We start from the raw sequence: 17344 nt of genomic DNA on the forward strand, positions 1-17344 counted from the left end.
AACACCAATTCACTGTCCACAGAGCATAGGACAAAAACCATACTACCACAGACAAACCCACACCATTGCAGAAAGCGCCTTCTTCCTTGTACTGCCTGCCCTTCTTCATGACAGCATTGTCAAAGAGTAACAGGCCAGGATAAGAAATCAGAAAAAGAAAGAAAAATCCCCAATGACAGTCTATTTCAAACCCAAAAGGATACTTCTGAAAAAGAAGAGAAAGATCAGAATTTCCTATTCTGCACAGATTTATCTCTGTTTTTAAAGAAAACACAGAATGTCTGGTTTTGGTCAGTAAAGTGTCCATTTAATAAACTCCTTAGCCACATTTCCCACCCCTTCCTCCCACCCTCAAATTTCAATTCACACTTAAGCAGATGACATAATTTGATGGTGTACAACAAAAGTTTCAAAATCTGTACTCTTAATACTAAGAGTATCAGGGCCTAGTATTTGACAAAATTACCTAGAACTCAGATGTGCCCATGCAAAAAAAAAAAGCAGATTTTTATATACACTCCCTATTATTTTCTTATAAATTTAAATATTTTACAAAAATGCATTTTCAAAATGTATAAAGTTTAGTGAATACCCCAGATGTATTTTAAAATAAAATGTTATCTGATTTCAAAGGTTATTTCAACAATGAAGTCTAAATTGCACCAGATAAAAGGCACTTGTGCTGTGTGATGTCTTGAGCAAATATATGTTAGTTTATAATACAGTGTTTTGTTGAATTCATGCAGTTGTCTCCGAGCATCAAGCATCATTAAAGCAGCCAAAAGAGATAGTGAGTAAACTGGATTCCACAGCTGTAAAACCATTTTCTATTGCAAAGTTGCACATAACAGCATTGTGCTCCAGCTCTGACTCTGGAATCAAACGCTACAGAAAAATTGCTGTCATTCACATGGGAATTCAAACTACATTTCATTCTCTCATAAGTTACAAAAAGAAGTATGCCATTTAATTATGAAACTAAAACACCAGTGAACAGCTCAGTGTTCAAATAATTTGTGCCAATGAAAGTCTGTATTTAAAAACAAGCTAGGGGCTAGTTATTCAAGGAGCAGTGCATCATATTTTCAATTTCCACTTCACTGTTGAGATAAAAGCGCAGTCCTATTCGCCTTCATCTTCTCCAGCCTTTTCATTAAGTGGCTATTGGTCATCTCCATCTCTTCTATCTTATCCAGTGCTGTTCTTAACTATAAAATGAAAGCAAAAGTTATTATCCCTTGAAGTTCACTTCGACTTTTTGCTGTTCTTGAGCTTTGACAGAGGAAACAAACAGGAATACAAGTATTACATGCTTTGTAAGAGTACCATATAAGCTAAGACACAATACTCATTACTGCAGTCAGATGAACTGGAATTCAACTGCTAAAATACAAAATCAGGAAGCAATTGAAACATAAAACATGTACTAATTCCAAAAGAACTAGATGCCTGCAACTTCCTATCACATGCTATTTAAAGGTGAAATCCTCTCCTCCATTCTCACTTGCTCATGGATATATATTCCCATGGGTAGCAAGTATCATGATAGTCACACAGCAGCTCTTAAGCAGGCGTGATGAACAGCTCAAATACAACTTCTTCCCAGCTCCCTGTGAGGTGCACAATGGAAACTTCCCAGTCTGGCACTTGACACAGGGAACATTCAGCTTTCCAGTAATTTTTATGTAAGGATTAATATAAAACAGTAAAAGTTATCATATTTAGAAGAAAATACAAATTTAGAACCTTCAAGATAGTACTGCACTGAATTGTAATTAGTATTACTTTTATATGCATTGTCTTTTGAATGCAACACTGACAGACTTGACTGTCTCCTCAAAAAACACTTAAAAGCTGTAACCAAAGACTACAAACAACACAGAGCTTGGAAGCAAAAGACAGAGCAGTTCAAGACTGAAAGGAGCATGGAGTATACAGCTGAAAAGGAAATCAAGTCAGTTACCTCTCGCTGAAGCTTCCTCTTTTCAGCTTTGAGTTCATCTTCTACTTTTTCTGCATTTTCTGCTGCATTTTTATACCTTGTAACCTGCCCTTCAAGTCGTGCAATCTGCAGACCCAAACAAGGTAAAAGGAACAATTACTGAGGTGTTCCACCCCAAGCTCACCTGCCACCAGCTGTTTTTAATTTTCTGAAAAGCCACCATAACACAAGGCAACCTGTGAATTATCCATACAGTCACCCTCTGGGAAAAGGATGTTTGTGTTCGCATCAGCCGTAATTGCAAAGAACGTTTAAAAGAACTAATAAAACAGTAAAACAATTTGTGGGCAGAAATTTGGAATACCATTCACTGCCTGTCCCTCCCGGGTGAGGGTCACAAGAAACAGCAGAGAACACAACATAGCATAAGACACAGCTGGGAAGATAAAGAAGGCTGAGGAACTACACAGAGTGAAGAGTTGGAAAAAGAAAAGAAAAACTAAGAGTTGGGGAATACAGGGGCTTAAAAACAAAAGCTGGAAAGTTGGAAAGCAGAGCCCATATGAGAAGTTGGAGACTTATCAGGGGATGATGCAAGAGGTCTTAAAATCAAGCACAGAGTTCAGCAGTGAAGAGAGGGCTTGAGACAAGTCCTGCTGCAATCTGCCAGTGTTAAAGCCCACTTCCTGGATTGTGCTTTTAGCTCCCTGCTACCCTCAAACCCATAGGACAGGCTACTAGCCTGCTGCTGTGCAGGACAGAACAACTGTGCATCTCTGATTCAAACTGCAATCATTTATAAGATTTTGAGATGACCTATAGAGATGCTGGACTTTTAATACCATGTTCTGAGTTACAATCACGAAGCGTAAATCAGTGAGAGTATGTATACCTATAAAAAGACTTCTGAATTTCAGAGAGTAAATTATATACCTTCCAAAGTCTATACAAATTTTTTGCAAGTAATTAAGCTACATAAACTGATTTCCTTGAACTAGTAGCTTCCTCTTTATATTCTGCCGTACACTGACATCTGAGTAAATTCACTCCAGATTTTCTCTTATGGTTAGACTATGCACACGTATCGAAGGAATTATGGATAGAAATACAAATATAGCGGCATTATGTGCAAAGTAAAGAACAAGCAGTAAATCAAGTAAGGAAATACGTTTTCATAGTTTTGTTGAAAAAAGTATTGTGCAACTGTACAGAGCAAACGTAATGATAACAATAAATATTAAGACGCACTTACATTTTGTTCCAAGGTAGTAATATCTTGTTCAGCTTTTGAAAGCTTAAATTTGTATTCACTAATTTGTCTGTTGGCATCTCCTAGATAAAAATTGACAGGAATATATCACTTAAAGCAACTCGATAAACTGGCTGTTTCCCTTTTTCTCTAGAAACCACTAAAAAGACCATTTTATTGAGTAAGCCATATATAGGATGGAAGAGGTAAATGTGCTTTCAGAGATCTTAGTTTCCGAGTATGAGAAGGAAATAATTTCCCTGTTATTTAGACAACACAATTACTGTCTCTGTAACAATACTCATTATCTCTCAGCTGTCTGAGATACACACCTTTTAAAACACATTTAGATCAGCAAACTCCTCTCTCAAAAAAAACACAATAACCAGTACACACTAAGATGGGTCAAAGCACAACAGAAATATACCAGCATCATTTAGCATAGACATCTGTAGTAACATTTGAATGCTGTGCAGCACAAGGCTTGAACCTGTCTGACATACTCCAAGGAACATGGTGCATTATTTTGGTGCTGTATTTTAGCCCTGATATTGCCAGTACTCTGTTCACGTTCACTGCCACAACCATATTAGATGAATGTTTGTCAAACCAGTAAAGTTCTTAGCTGGAGGAATAGCTTGCTTGAAGTGGAAAGTCACTTCGTGCTTCTATGAAGCAACACTGAATAATATTGTGTTAAACTCAAACAATTTTTCATGTTTTACTTCAGAGAATAAGTCTTCTAGATTATCAAAGATTCAACAAAATAAATAAATAAAAAAAAAATCAGGTAGACTACATTAACAGAATATTCCAGCTGAAATTCCATCACCTAAAAACAGAACTTATTTGAGTAGCAGCCCCCCTTCTAGTCAAGGTCATCAACTGGAAAATAACTTCCCAGAATACTGTTATTCAACACTGGAAGAGGCAGACTTTTAAGCTACTTTGCAGTGAGAAATGTCTATGAAAAACTAGGTGCACAATAATATATTCATTCACAATACTGCTACCACACCACAATATAGGAAAAGGAGCCAGAAAAGTCTGTTTCCTCTCCCCAGTAAGAATACTTTTGAACAGTAACCATATACCTACTCTGCATTTCAATTAGTTGCAAGTCAGAACCATTCTCTAAGCCTATAATGTCTGGATTCATGCCATCACTTTTAGAATATTTCTGTCGCTCTTCTTCCAACTGCATCTTCAGTTTTCTAACCTGAAAAAGAAGTGTTCTTCTGTGAAAAAGACTCCCGCAAGTTCAGTAGTTGTGTATCTAAATGTTCAATGGGAAAAAGGCAAAGCAGTCCCGAGATGCCACTGGCTGAGGTGGCTCTGTAAGTGTCTCGATGAAGACGAGGCAGGAAAACCAGTCCCTGAGACCTGTGGCTAAAACTCCCCCTCCCCATTGCTGGGTGAGTGCATGTCAACACAGATTCCTCAGCTATGTCCTCTGTGACTGGAATTTACAAGAAGTGGGAACTACTTCTTTTGACTCTCAAAATACCATTAGCTGTATGTTGTGTACTTGCAAAACTTTCATTCATGTCAAATATTTTAATGCTGTTTTTTACAACTATGTGGTGATAAATATGCATATACATTTTTATATGCTTGTATTTAATACTAGAATTTATTTGCATTCTAAACCAAGTATCAATACTAAAATTAGGGTACATTCCCAGCAAATGCAAATGTTGACAACACCACTTTAAATTTGGAATGTGTTCGAATAGGAAAACAAACTATGGTATTCCTAACAATCGTTTAATGGCTCTATGTTTTCTTCAGTACTCTCTTCTCAATATTGAACTGTGTTAAAATACAACTACTTTGATAATACTCATTTTCTAGTTGAGTAACTGAAATGATCACAGAAACAGTACCGCTCAGCAATTCAAAAGAAGGGCTACTTGAATTTATGAGTAAGTAATTTTACTGACTTTAGTATTTCTACACAAAACAAAAATGAAAGGAATAACAATTATAAATATATGCACTGATAGTAGATCAGCAACAACTTAGATTTCAACTAACCAGTTAGTGAAATGAGGGTTCTTAACGCACCAAGATCAAAGTCACATGGATAAGGAAACTAGCGAGAGGAGATGATAATTCCTGGTAGCCAGCCAGGAAAGGAGTATTTTATTTTGCTTTAGTGCTTAAGTACTTGATTAAGCACCTTTGGTACTTTATATTTGATTATTGCCAATATATTAATAGTTTGCAAAAGGATATACAAAGGTCTATTTTTAAAAATTAATAGCTTGTGTTACCTGTGACAGTAATTCCTCTTTTTCTCCAGCCAGTTTTCTTAGCCGGATATCTAAAACCAAAGAACCCAATTAAAAAAACAGAGAAATCTGTAACTAAAAACATTTTTCATAACTTTTTGTTTGTTTTCAAATGAAATGCTCTTTAAACTTAAGGCAAATAGCACTGGGACCATAAAACTTTGGTATCTAATAACGTATCAGCCTTCAGTTAATAGCAGAAAAAAGGGGTAAATATTTAATTCACACTGTTTCTTAGAATAATTTTAAAGCAAGACCTCAGAGTTCAGTAATTCTTCAGAGTAAATTAACAACTCATGATTTTTTTTCATAATAAAAACACAGTTTTGTTCCAGTATCTAGAACAGCCATTTCCAACAAAACTTTCTTCTGACTGTATATGCTTTTCCCTGTCTCATTCTTAAGGACTGTTATCTATTCAGGGAAGGCACCAAGAAAGTTTGTAGAAAGTGCTCTTAAATCACCAAAAAAAGTACTTGGGAGAGGACCCACAAGAATGTTGCAATGTCTGAAGGTCAGGAGACTGGTAGTGGCCACAAAGCATTCTGTCAAGCAACACACTGCTAAGTAAAGCAGTTTCCTTGGAAATGCTAACTCTAGACAGAAACAACACAATAAAGATCTGTAGTTCACAATGATGGAGCCACAGCAGAACATGTATAAAGTCTAATCTCTGCCAAATCAAATACATGTAACTTATATATTATTTACAAATATAATCCAAGCCTATAGTGATATATCTTTGCATGTTGACTGAGTTTTACAGTAGACTATGCATGCAGTAACTTGTTCAGCCTAAGGATAAAAGCAAGTTAAAATAAAGGCCCCCAAAACTTCTTTCTGCTGTCCATGCCTTTTGAATGTTATTAAAACTCGGCTTTCTAATGATTGTGATGAAATACTGCATTTGCTTTACACTAAATGGCAGAAATATTTCAAGGAAGGGGAAAGAATATACAGGGCTTTGCTTTCTTCAACAGAAGTTCTTTCACTGATTATATATAAAGAATTTTTTTCCATGAAACAATAGAGAACAGACTAATCTGAAAGACTACACTTTCAGGCAAGATATTTTCTGACAGTAACAAAATTGGGACTAAGATCTAATCAATTACAAAGATCCAAGCATATACTATTTTTTTACTCAGATAAATTTGTTTTCTCATTCAGCATAAAAAATAAATAACAACCTTGAAAGCTGTGTATTCCAGAAACATCACAGGTATCTTTCTGTGGTTGTAAATCACTGTGAACAGGAGGGAAACAAAGACTTCAAACACTCTATAACAAAGTACAGTAGGGTATTTTTACCTAGTGGTCCTTCTCCTGCAGATTCCAAGACTTGAGCAGCTTCCTGTGATACAACTGTTATAGCACCAACCACTGATTCATGGTTTACATCACCGTTTGGTGTGCCATCTGGGATTATAACCAATCCATGTTTCTAAAATCACAAAAGAAAAAAAAAAAAACCAACCTACTCATACAAGAGCAGTGCTAAAATATAATCAGACAGAAGAGTTCATAAAAAGCTTTTCAAGTTGATTGAGAAAGTTACAACTATTGCGCCATTTATCCTACCCTAAGGTCAGGTTTTGAGACTGCACAAGAGTAGTAACCATTGTTCCTCTTTTTCATTGACCTTGATTTCATGCCCCACTCCTGGATTTCTGTTACTGCAAAGTAACTACTACAAACATACCTCTCCTCTCTTCATTGTTTCCTTCAGGTCAGCCAACTCCTCTCTGAGCTCATCTCGCTCATTCTTAATGCAGTCAAAGTAATTTTTCTGTCTTTCTAGGGCCTGGGTTCAGGCAGATGGCAAGAAAAAGAATGGCACAGAGAAAAAAGCATATGACAGATAGCAGAGAGATTTTCTACAAGTAAATACAAAGAGCTCAACAAAAGTAAAGAAATTAAAAGGGGTATTTAATGTATATTAATGTACATCTCCGATAACTACTTTCTACAAGTCATATCTAGCCTCATTGCCGCATGTTTGTCATGCCAGTTTTTTCCCAGGAAAGTCTCAGTAGTTTCTATTATAGATTTTTATTTAGTTGATTCTATTTTTGGTAGATTTTGAAAAACTAAATCAAATACCAAAAGAGTGATTTGTCTTATTACAAGCATTCCGTGGCCAGAAACAAAATTTGTTGGAACTCAACTGACAAAGATCCTAAAGCATTACATCCATTGAACTAATTTATCTCTTACAGGGTACAGAAGTAGCAAACATACTTCATAGAAGACCTTGGATATATAAGCTTGTCCACTTAGAAATACTAGTTTATTTACTAGCTGCTTAATTACTACAACCACCCTTTACTAAACCCAAAGCAGTCAGTTTGAGAGGGGGAGAAAAAAGCAGCACTACTAGCACAAACAAGGACTGAAGCAATATGGATGCAGATGGATTTGCCTACCTATGCTGGAGCTGTGTTACCTGGCAGTTAATCAGATACTTTCACTTGCAGCATCCCATTCCATTATTCATTCAAATTCAATACTGCAAGCATTACAAATAATCCTAACCGTACAGCAACTGCAAAAGTGTACATTTTGCCAAGAAAATTATCCACTAAATCTTATGTCATGTGTAAATGTTTAGGAATGGACTGATACCAAGAAAGAAATGAAGGTGTATACCTTTGTACTGTAATTGCCCCACATAACAATTGCAGAATTTTAATCATCATCTGGAATCCAGAGCAATGTTTTAATGGATTACTCTTACTTTCAACAGAAAACTGATTTACTAATATGTAAATGTGACATTTAAAATACAAATAATTCAACATGTGTGAAAACATTAGCTGTCGCATCAAAAAGAACTCATAAGATATCCTTTTATTTCCTAACACACATTTTCTAACTACATTATAAACACTGCAGAGCTCCTTAATCATTGCATCATTCAGTGTTCCACTTAAAGATACACCTTTCCCATATTTGAAGAACAGCAGCAGAAACAGAAAGGGAAGTAAACTCACGCACCAAAGAGAATGGACACAGAGGCCCAGAATTACACTGCAGACACAGACACCATGTGCTTGGCAGTGCCCTGTGATGCTGCTAACCTTCCCAAAACATGCTTCCTATCTGCAACGCTATGCACAAGTGTTACGTGCATAGAGATCAGGAAAATTTGATGGGAAGTGAAACCGATATAGCCATGTATCTCTGCCTTTGGAGAGATGTTGAGAAACTTTAGCAAAGCTGCTACTGTTCATATGCTCAGGAATTAAAATACATGACGTGAATTTTGTAGTAAAGCTACTTTTGCAGTTCTTGGGGGGGGGGGCAGAAATCAGCACAAGCTCTGCAGGCATGTTTTAACAGACCAGTATAATTAAAACATGATCATCTGGCAGAAAGCAGATTTGTCTATGGTCTTATTTTCTAAATATTCCAAGAAACCTGTATAAAATCTGTACCAAGCGCACATACTCCACTGGTAATTCCAAACTGGCAGTGCATGTACCATTTGGAGCCACCAAACAGCGAAACAGCTGTGTATTCCAGCAGTATAACCTGGGAGTTATAGTTCCGTGGTTCTGTCCCCAAATTGGTCTAATTAAAGACCAACTACAACTGTAAATTTCAACTGCTTTGTAGAAACATGGCAATTTAAGAAGGCAGGTGTAAACCAAACTCATGCTATCTCTATCCTGCTTGCCTCACTCTAAAGCACACATTGTAAAACTACATTACAACTCTAGTTATAAACTACTCTTTTGTGGACCTTCTCAGAGATTTCTGAAGCTGGAATAGAGTAACAATAAGCAAAGCTTCTCAGCACTGAGAAGCTCAAACTGAGCTCAGAAATGTGTCTCTAGATAACAGAAATCACACAGAAAAGACAGCAGCATGTTAACACTGTAACAACTAAGAGGTTTCAATCTCAGGATGGTGAAAACAAAAACTAAGAAAAAATCCAGTTACGCTGTTTAAAGAACACAAACTGGCAAGAAAATTATGGCTGAAGGAAAAAAAACCTGTTTTGTCCATCTGGCTGGTAGCTATTTTTGTTTGAACATTAGATAAATGATATGCTCTGTACTAACTGTGGCAACATCTCTGAAAGCAAAAAGTGCTTGCACAAAGCGCACAATGGTGAAGAATAAGTATGGAAAGAATATGGTTAAAGATAAAAAAAACTTTTCAGAAGAATGTTCATAAACTTAAACATGTTAAAATGTTACTTTGTGGTGAGGAGAACTGGACTGAAGGACTGAAACACTAAAGTATAGACTGAAAAAAGACAGCGTTAACAGTGCTTTTTTAACTGGGCACCATCGGTTAAAAGGTAGCTTTTCACAGTGACTTGAACTCCAGCAAATGCAGCAATCTTCAAAGCAATCTGCATATGTCAAAATCCAGTGTAAAATTCAGTTGAAGATAAATGACCCTACTGTTAGTGGGAGGCAGAGAATTCCTTTCTAAAGACTTTCCAGTTAACTCCTCACCACCAGGCAATTTACCTGTGGCACAGAACAGCCACCAAGTTCTCAGCCAAGCAGTTATCCCCAAGACTCAGGCTGACTTAGTTTTACCACTTCCTACTGCCCAGAAGCAAAGGTGACAAACCCTATCTGACTTATATTAGCTGCATAGTGAATATTAACACAATTCTTCCTGTACCACCTCCCTTCCTAACCAGGAACCCTACAGATACTCTTCGAAAGGTCCCACACAACCACTGATTCCAGCTCTCAATTACAATAGATGGTAACCTTGGTATTTTGTGTGTGTTATCAACAAAACAGCTTGGTTCAGTGTTGCATTCAAGCTAACCAGCCCTGGGAGGTTCAGAAGTGCAACACGGGAACCTGCAAGTTGGCTGCAGAAGTCAATTCAAGATTGTATTTTTTAGCACTAGGTATACAATCACAGAATGGTTTGGGTTGGAAGGGACCTTAAAGCTCATCCAGTTCCAACCCCTGCCATGGGCAGGGACAACTTCCACTAGACCAGGTTTCTCAAGGCCCTGTCCAACTTGGCCTTGAACACTGCCAAATGCAATCAAAATGTACAAATACTCACTGAGGTTTCTCTACATTTTGACACTTTGCTCTTGCAGCTCTCTAGATTTTCTAGTATTTGGGGTATTTTGTCTCTCTTATCCCAGGTATTGCAAAACAAGCCCTTTTAAAACCCACTACTTCTTATGCAAATTGTTAAGCTGACAAGAGAGGGCAGAAGGCTTTGAAAATTGTGTTTACCTTTAAGCAGATTAAAAGCTTTAAAACCAATTTCAAATTTGTTTAAAAGTATATTATTGCTGTGTCACAAGGATCAATATACAGACCCAAGTCATAAGGAAAATATAACTTTTCAAGCCCTGAATACAGGCAAAGAATATTTTGCATAAATATTATACATTTGACTGCCTAGCAGTTTATTATATTATAGATTTTATTAGTATTCATTATAATGCAAGTAAAAATGAAGTGGAGCTCATTTTCTAAAGACTGCAAACCATTTAAAGTATTTAAATCAGGAGCAGCCTTCATTTCTTTGGAGTACACAGCATTCCTTGGGGCGAGGGGGCATCCATCTACCTCTAAAATGAAAAAATGCCTCCCCCCTCTATTTGATTCATACCCCTATTTTTTTATCTTTCCATTTAATTGTCTCCTGGAGATCAAACACCTCTTTGGTTATGGAGTCTATATTCTGCTGCATGCGTTGATTCTCCTGTAGTAAATAGGATGGAGGAAAGAATAAAAGAGGAAAGAGAAGTAAGAAAACATGAAAACAAAAACAACAAACCACATTTAAATAAAGATAAAGGAAATTAAGTAATAAAAGTCAACCAAAGAGTTTATGAGCATGAAATTAAAGAAAAAGGGTGCAACTTAATATATTCCGTATGAATTCATGCAAGAGAAATTAGTTTTATTCAATGTTGATGGGAAATTTAGCACAGATAGAGCTGCATTCTTTTTTTAGTAACAGTTCCCACTGCAGACTGGGGATAACGTCCTTTCTCATAGGAAAATAACTACACTGTTGTCATGTCCGATACCTTAAAGTCCTGTTTGAAAGTGAACACTAATGTAATAAGTATTTTTATTAATATTTGATAAAATAGAAAATCTTCTTTAAAATATAAAGAAAGAAGCTTGAATCAAGCACCCAGGAACTGAAATACAGCTTCTGACTGCTTTCTGATACTACATTAATACATATCAAGTGTAGTCCCATTTTTTTTAATCTAACACTGCATTTTGCTATGTGCTGCACACTTAATTAGAATTCTCTTCTAGGCTCATAAAATTATGCATGAAGATGACATGAATTTTTAGGGCTAGGGACAATTTTTTTGCCCTCCTAATGAGTGAACTTGATTTTACTTCTGGGAATGAAGACAATGTCTAGCTGAAGCCATTTAGCTTTCTGCAGAAAGATCTTCTATTTAACAGATGAAGAAGTTACTCAAATAAATGACCAAGGGAATCCACACATTTGATGAAAATTCAACACAAGCTACATTCTACCAAACACTCCAGACAAATCTATTTCATATTCATGATTCACATACTTTAAAAGGCAAAGAACAAAAAAACAGAACCTCCCAAAATACCCCCAAAACCAAAGTATATAGGTGTGGTTTTTTTTTAATTTACAGTGAATTCAAAGAGAATCCAGAGCAAGCAACGGAGCTACGACCAGAATTTGCTAACTTTTTCTGTTTGCCAGCATTAATCTGCTGCAAAATGCCGCTACTTTGGCTAATCTTATTCCTTTTCTTCTGCTAGTAAGTCATACCAACTCCAGTTCAGGGATCGTATTATTTTCTCAGTAATCATAACAGATCTGGGACTTTTCAGAAGCCTTTTGGAGTTACTGTACTACTACCTGGAGAGCATAAGAACTTAATGGGGAAAGAAATTGATCAATGAAGTGCAGCGTTATATAGTTTTTGAAAATCAGGTTTGTTTCTAGAAGAAAGGGAAAAAGAACAGGGTGAGTGGAAAGGAACACACACTGCACACCCAGCAAAATGGTTATGATACAGTAACATGCTGACCAGTGTTGCTATATTTATACTTGACTAGTAAGCAAACAAACACTCACTAACACAAACTTCAGTGGCTGATGCTCACAAAAATCTGGAACAACTGAAATGAAAACTTTTGGGAAAGTCAAGGATAACATTTAGTATTATCCATGCATCAGAACTTCTGGCTATGCAAAAAGATTTTGGCCATGCAAACATTAGTTCTGCCTTCAAAGGGAAGAAAAGATATAAAGAACATTCATGGGAACATCACAATTCTCACAGGAATTAAGCATTTCAAATGATGCAATTCATCTGAAAATTGTGAAGAGACATTTTGAACTTTGTAAATTTAGAGAGATCCACCCACAAGAACAAGATAAGCTCTTTCCTAAAAAATGCAAGATGATATTTGTTTTGTGTATGATGGCTGTTGCCACACAAATCTTACACCATATTGCTTACACATGTTCTGTCGTACACTTTCATACGTACATACCTCTATCAATTCATCCCTCTGTCGAAGGCCCTCTTTAAGTTCATCCAGCTTATGCTGCAAAACACTGCATGTGTGTTTCTGTCTTTCCAATTCCTGTATCAATATAGTTTAAGTTTTAGAAAAATTAGTAATAACACTTAACAGTATCTAAGAAATTACTGCAACCATTGGGGAAATTCTACAGAGTAGCTAAAAAAAAAAAAAAATCATAGAATCAGATTTTTAGGTTAAGTTCTCCAGATAATAACTATATAGAAGATTTTATTTAATAAAATGTTAAGCAGAAAGATGCCATAAAGGCTTAAGCACAATATTAACAAGAAAACTCAGATACTGAATTTATCTGAATATTGCTGGAAGAGTAATACTGTCATAGAACTTCCCTGATCTAATGTCATAGATCTTTGCTTTTTAAGAAAGTGGGGCTGAACATGCCCTATTCAATTTAAATTCATATTTTATCTTCAGTCAGTGTATTACATTAATGTGCTTTTTTTTCCCTGGCAGTGGGGGTGTTAGTGGTGATTTAGTTTTTCTTATAAACCAGCACAATACTCAAAACATCTCAGGCCACTGAGATAGACTTTTCTACTAATCCAGAAGTTTTCAGCTGTTCATTCTAAGTAGTCCAAGGTTTCTATGGGTTACATTTACAATTAGAAAAAGTCTTAAAAATCAGTACCTTTGACTTCTCTTCATTCTCCCTATAGAACTCTGCTATCTGTTCTTCTTTCTCCTCAATGACATCTTTTAGGGTATCCACTTGGTAAACCAAGTTGTTTTTCTCATTGTCTAGTTGAGCATTGGAAACCATAGCTTTTTTGTACTTCTCTTCAACTTCAGCTAGCGAATCCTACACACAGTAGAAAGGCTTACATTAATCACATTTTTTTATGCATTGTTATATTGTTAAAATATCACCACAACACTGAAGGGTGCTGTTATACAGTAAAATTCCGACACCATTTTTCTTTCTGAACTGTATTTGTGTCTTCCCTTTAGCGACACCAAGTCACAGCTCAGTTTCCATTATTCAGGTTAGGTCATACACAGCAATGAAAAACCATCATTCCACAAGTATGAAAACTACAAGATAATATTCCACTTGCATTTTGTTACTCTGCCACCTTCACAACTTAACTCACAGGGGTAAAGTAGCAATATCACAGCCTTATCGTATTTTCAACACATGCATGAGGAAACACTCCAGAATGAGGCAACAAGTTTAGCAGGGAAGTCAGACAATGAAATGACTAAAAAAGATCACAGAAATAACTCTAAGAGTAGCTTTAACTTAATACTCATTAAAGTAGTGTTGTATTACCTCAAAGTTTTAAGGTAGTCACACTTTTTCAGTAATAATGATTCCCTGCTTAAGCAGACATTTTGTCTTGCTATTTCTTACTAAACTTTTTTTATTATAAGGCATGTAAAGACTCACGTGCTTGATTCTCTACCTGAAGGTGCACATATGCCTTGCTTTATACTGTCTTGCACAATTCTGACAGTTACCAAAATGATTTATCCTATTATTCTTTTCAGTACTGTAACAAATGTGGACTATTCATATACTGGAAAAACTATCACTCCAGGCACTTTTAAACATGCAGCGATTTCAATCTGCATTGTTACAAAAAATGAGTTGCACAGAGTCCTAATTTTAGAATTGAAAAAACTATTATGCCATTCCCCCTCCAAAGTACATTTGTGCTCTCCTACAAATCCCCTAGTATTTCAAGTAATCTGTTCTTTGAAAGCCTAAGTAGCTTAACCTCAATTTTTCATCATTTATATTATGACAGTAGAAGTACTAGAACAGGAAGGGCCCCAGGTTTGGGTTTTCCAGAAAACAGAACAATAGGACTAAGGGCTAAAATATCAGGGGAGAAGGTGGCAACTATCTCAGTTTCCTTAGAAAAAGCTGAAGAGTGCCATCTGTGATACAGTAAAAATCACATGACCTTGTTTCTGCTCTTTATAGATATCAAGTCACATTATAAGAAATCCAGAAAAGCCCAACCCTCAAACACTATTCCATGTTCCAAATCTCCATTTTGAGAAAGCTGTCCTTCAAGTACATATTTTACCCTTTATAATTTTTATCTTAATCATATGTATTTATACCTCTCTGTTCCATTCACTGAATTCTGGAGTTTTGTGTTGGAGAAATACAGTATTTTAGAAACCCCAGAAAAAATAACTTAAGATATAGCCTGATAGACTACAGATCAGAAAAGACAAGACAGTATAATTAGTGAAAATAAAAGGTGCCATTATCATCTGGGAAGCAGTAAATAGCAGACTGAAGATAGCGGGAACAACAATGAAAAATAAAGTGCATTCAAGTAACTCTCAAATTAACACCACAGAAAAGATCTTTTTGTGATGGTGTAAACATGACAAATCTTGTAAAGACTGGTAGAACAAAACACCAGAGACGGCAAAACTTCTGAAGGCTTTCGAAGAATAATTCAATTTAGAGGAAAACATGAAAATACTAGGATTAAAATGAGTCCTTTTATGAAGAGATACAAAATGTAACAGAAAGTACAACTAGGAAAAAATTCCAATTTTATCAATTCTATGAGCGTGGTGAGTAGGGTCATGCAGTAATTCAGGTTGGTAAAGATCTCTGGATGCCATCTGTCCAATCTCCTAATTAAACAGGGGCAAACAAGATCAAGCTCCTCACAGCTCATCTCCAGGGATGCAGACTGCAGAACCTGCACCAGTGTTTGACTGCCTTCCCTGTGAAAAAGTCTTTTTCTTGAGGTCTAACTGGAATTTCTGCCCTTACAATGCAACTTATGTCTGTTGCATCCTGCCCTGTCACTGTGCACCTTTGAAAGGAGTCTGCCCTGTATTTTCTATAGCCTCCTATCAGGCAGTTGGGAACAGCAATGCTGTTGCTGCCCACCCCCCTAAGACTTATCAAATCCAGTTGTCTCAACCCCTTATTTTATACCATGTCCTCCAGGACTGTAGCCTTAAAGAGGAGACCAGACTGAGGTTTAAAAGATTGAATTAGAATGTCATTAATCAACAAGTTAACAGGCGAGAAATATGCAGTCATTGAAGTGGAATAAATTGATCTGGGATGGAAGAGTGAGAATTGCTTCCAAGAAAGAAACCAAACTATGCCTATAAGTCTCCAACTGGTTAAGAAAACTGGAACATTGCTAAGAGTTCTTTGGAACTGTTCCTTGTTTCCAGTAAAGTATTCCACATGTCCCCTATGGTTCAAGAATTCCATGTACTTTCAGTTATCTTCTAGTTTGGTGGGAAATAATACAGATCTGGAAGAATTTATGATGCACTGGAAAGAGGCTGTGGGATGCCTAAAGATGAAGCAGTGGGAACATGCTGGAATGAAAATGCACACAACTGAAAGCTATGAAGAAATGCCACCCACAGTTCTTCAGTAATGGCAAAGGGCTATGCAAATTAGCCTGCTTGGCTAGAACAAGACGATTAAACACCGCAGACATCAAGAGAACGTTCTGTTAACTGCATAAGCGAAATTTTGAGAAAAGAAAAAGGATCCCTTTCTAGTTGATGCAAGAAACATAGAAGCAATCAACAAAACTGAATCAAACTGAGACATGAAAAGATTTGAAGGCCTAGTTAAATCAGAACTATCCACATTAAAGTTATTCTATTGACATTAGATTTTTAGTCTAATTAAGACCACAGCTCTTGGTCAACCACGGAGATAGGAAGATAGTGTGATTACAAATAACTGTTACCCAGCCACTGAAAAAAACTCCACTTAAAAGTAATGTAAAAACAGATGCCCTACTAACTCTTCGAAATGTACACAAGACAAATCTGCTAAAGCAGAGGTTGAAAAAAAAGGCATTATCTTCCTAATTAGGAAGAAAGATTCCCAAAAGAATGTCTATGGAAGGCAAATTAACTTGGAATCATATTATGCAGTATTTACAATAGCATAAAAAATGCAATTCAATTTTGTAAGCCAAGGCCAGATCAAGATCTCACTACTGCACACCTGTGATCTTCAGTAAGTGTAATGGATTATAATCAGTAACAGAGCATTACTAATGATTCAGAGCAATCGTCATAAGATGCTGTCAAACATGCAAAAGTTTAAGAGATCTATTCTGAAAATGTGAAGCAATCTCATGTTTTATTCAAACTTAGTACAATCAGAGCTATGTCTAATAATCTTGTAATCTACTGCTCTTTCAAGTCCTTTTAATATTCATTTGACAGTGTGATTAGAACAAGATGTATTTCATCTGAGCCTATGGCTATCAGATTCAAGTTATATATTCTTGAAAGAGGAAATAATTTTTGCTACAATGAACAGCTCAAATTACACATGTTCTCTTTA

General features: G+C 36.2%; 1 protein-coding gene across 21 annotated transcripts in view; it reads right to left on the reverse strand.

The window, feature by feature from the left end:
* Positions 1-1004: 1004 nt before the first annotated feature.
* Positions 1005-17344, reverse strand: part of LRRFIP2 (LRR binding FLII interacting protein 2) — a 50624-nt gene continuing 34284 nt past the window's right edge. For 11 of the 21 annotated variants that reach the window (XM_062625471.1, XM_062625470.1, XM_062625461.1 and 8 more), the window contains 10 exons: positions 13673-13843; positions 12991-13083; positions 11093-11185; positions 7188-7289; positions 6797-6929; positions 5468-5517; positions 4290-4410; positions 3195-3274; positions 1964-2068; positions 1005-1208 (listed from right to left, as the gene is read on the reverse strand). In XM_062625471.1, coding sequence (XP_062481455.1) covers positions 1098-1208; positions 1964-2068; positions 3195-3274; positions 4290-4410; positions 5468-5517; positions 6797-6929; positions 7188-7289; positions 11093-11185; positions 12991-13083; positions 13673-13843 — 1059 coding nt within the window. In that variant the 3' untranslated portion in view covers positions 1005-1097. The remainder of the gene's footprint in view (positions 1209-1963; positions 2069-3194; positions 3275-4289; positions 4411-5467; positions 5518-6796; positions 6930-7187; positions 7290-11092; positions 11186-12990; positions 13084-13672; positions 13844-17344) is intronic. The other 10 variants (XM_062625473.1, XM_062625472.1, XM_062625466.1 and 7 more) reach the window with 3 other exon arrangements.

This window comes from Pezoporus occidentalis, unplaced genomic scaffold (genome assembly GCF_034315485.1).
Source record: "Pezoporus occidentalis ecotype Australia unplaced genomic scaffold, CSIRO_AGI_Poc_V1 ctg28, whole genome shotgun sequence".
Classification (NCBI taxonomy): Eukaryota; Metazoa; Chordata; class Aves; order Psittaciformes; family Psittacidae; genus Pezoporus; species Pezoporus occidentalis.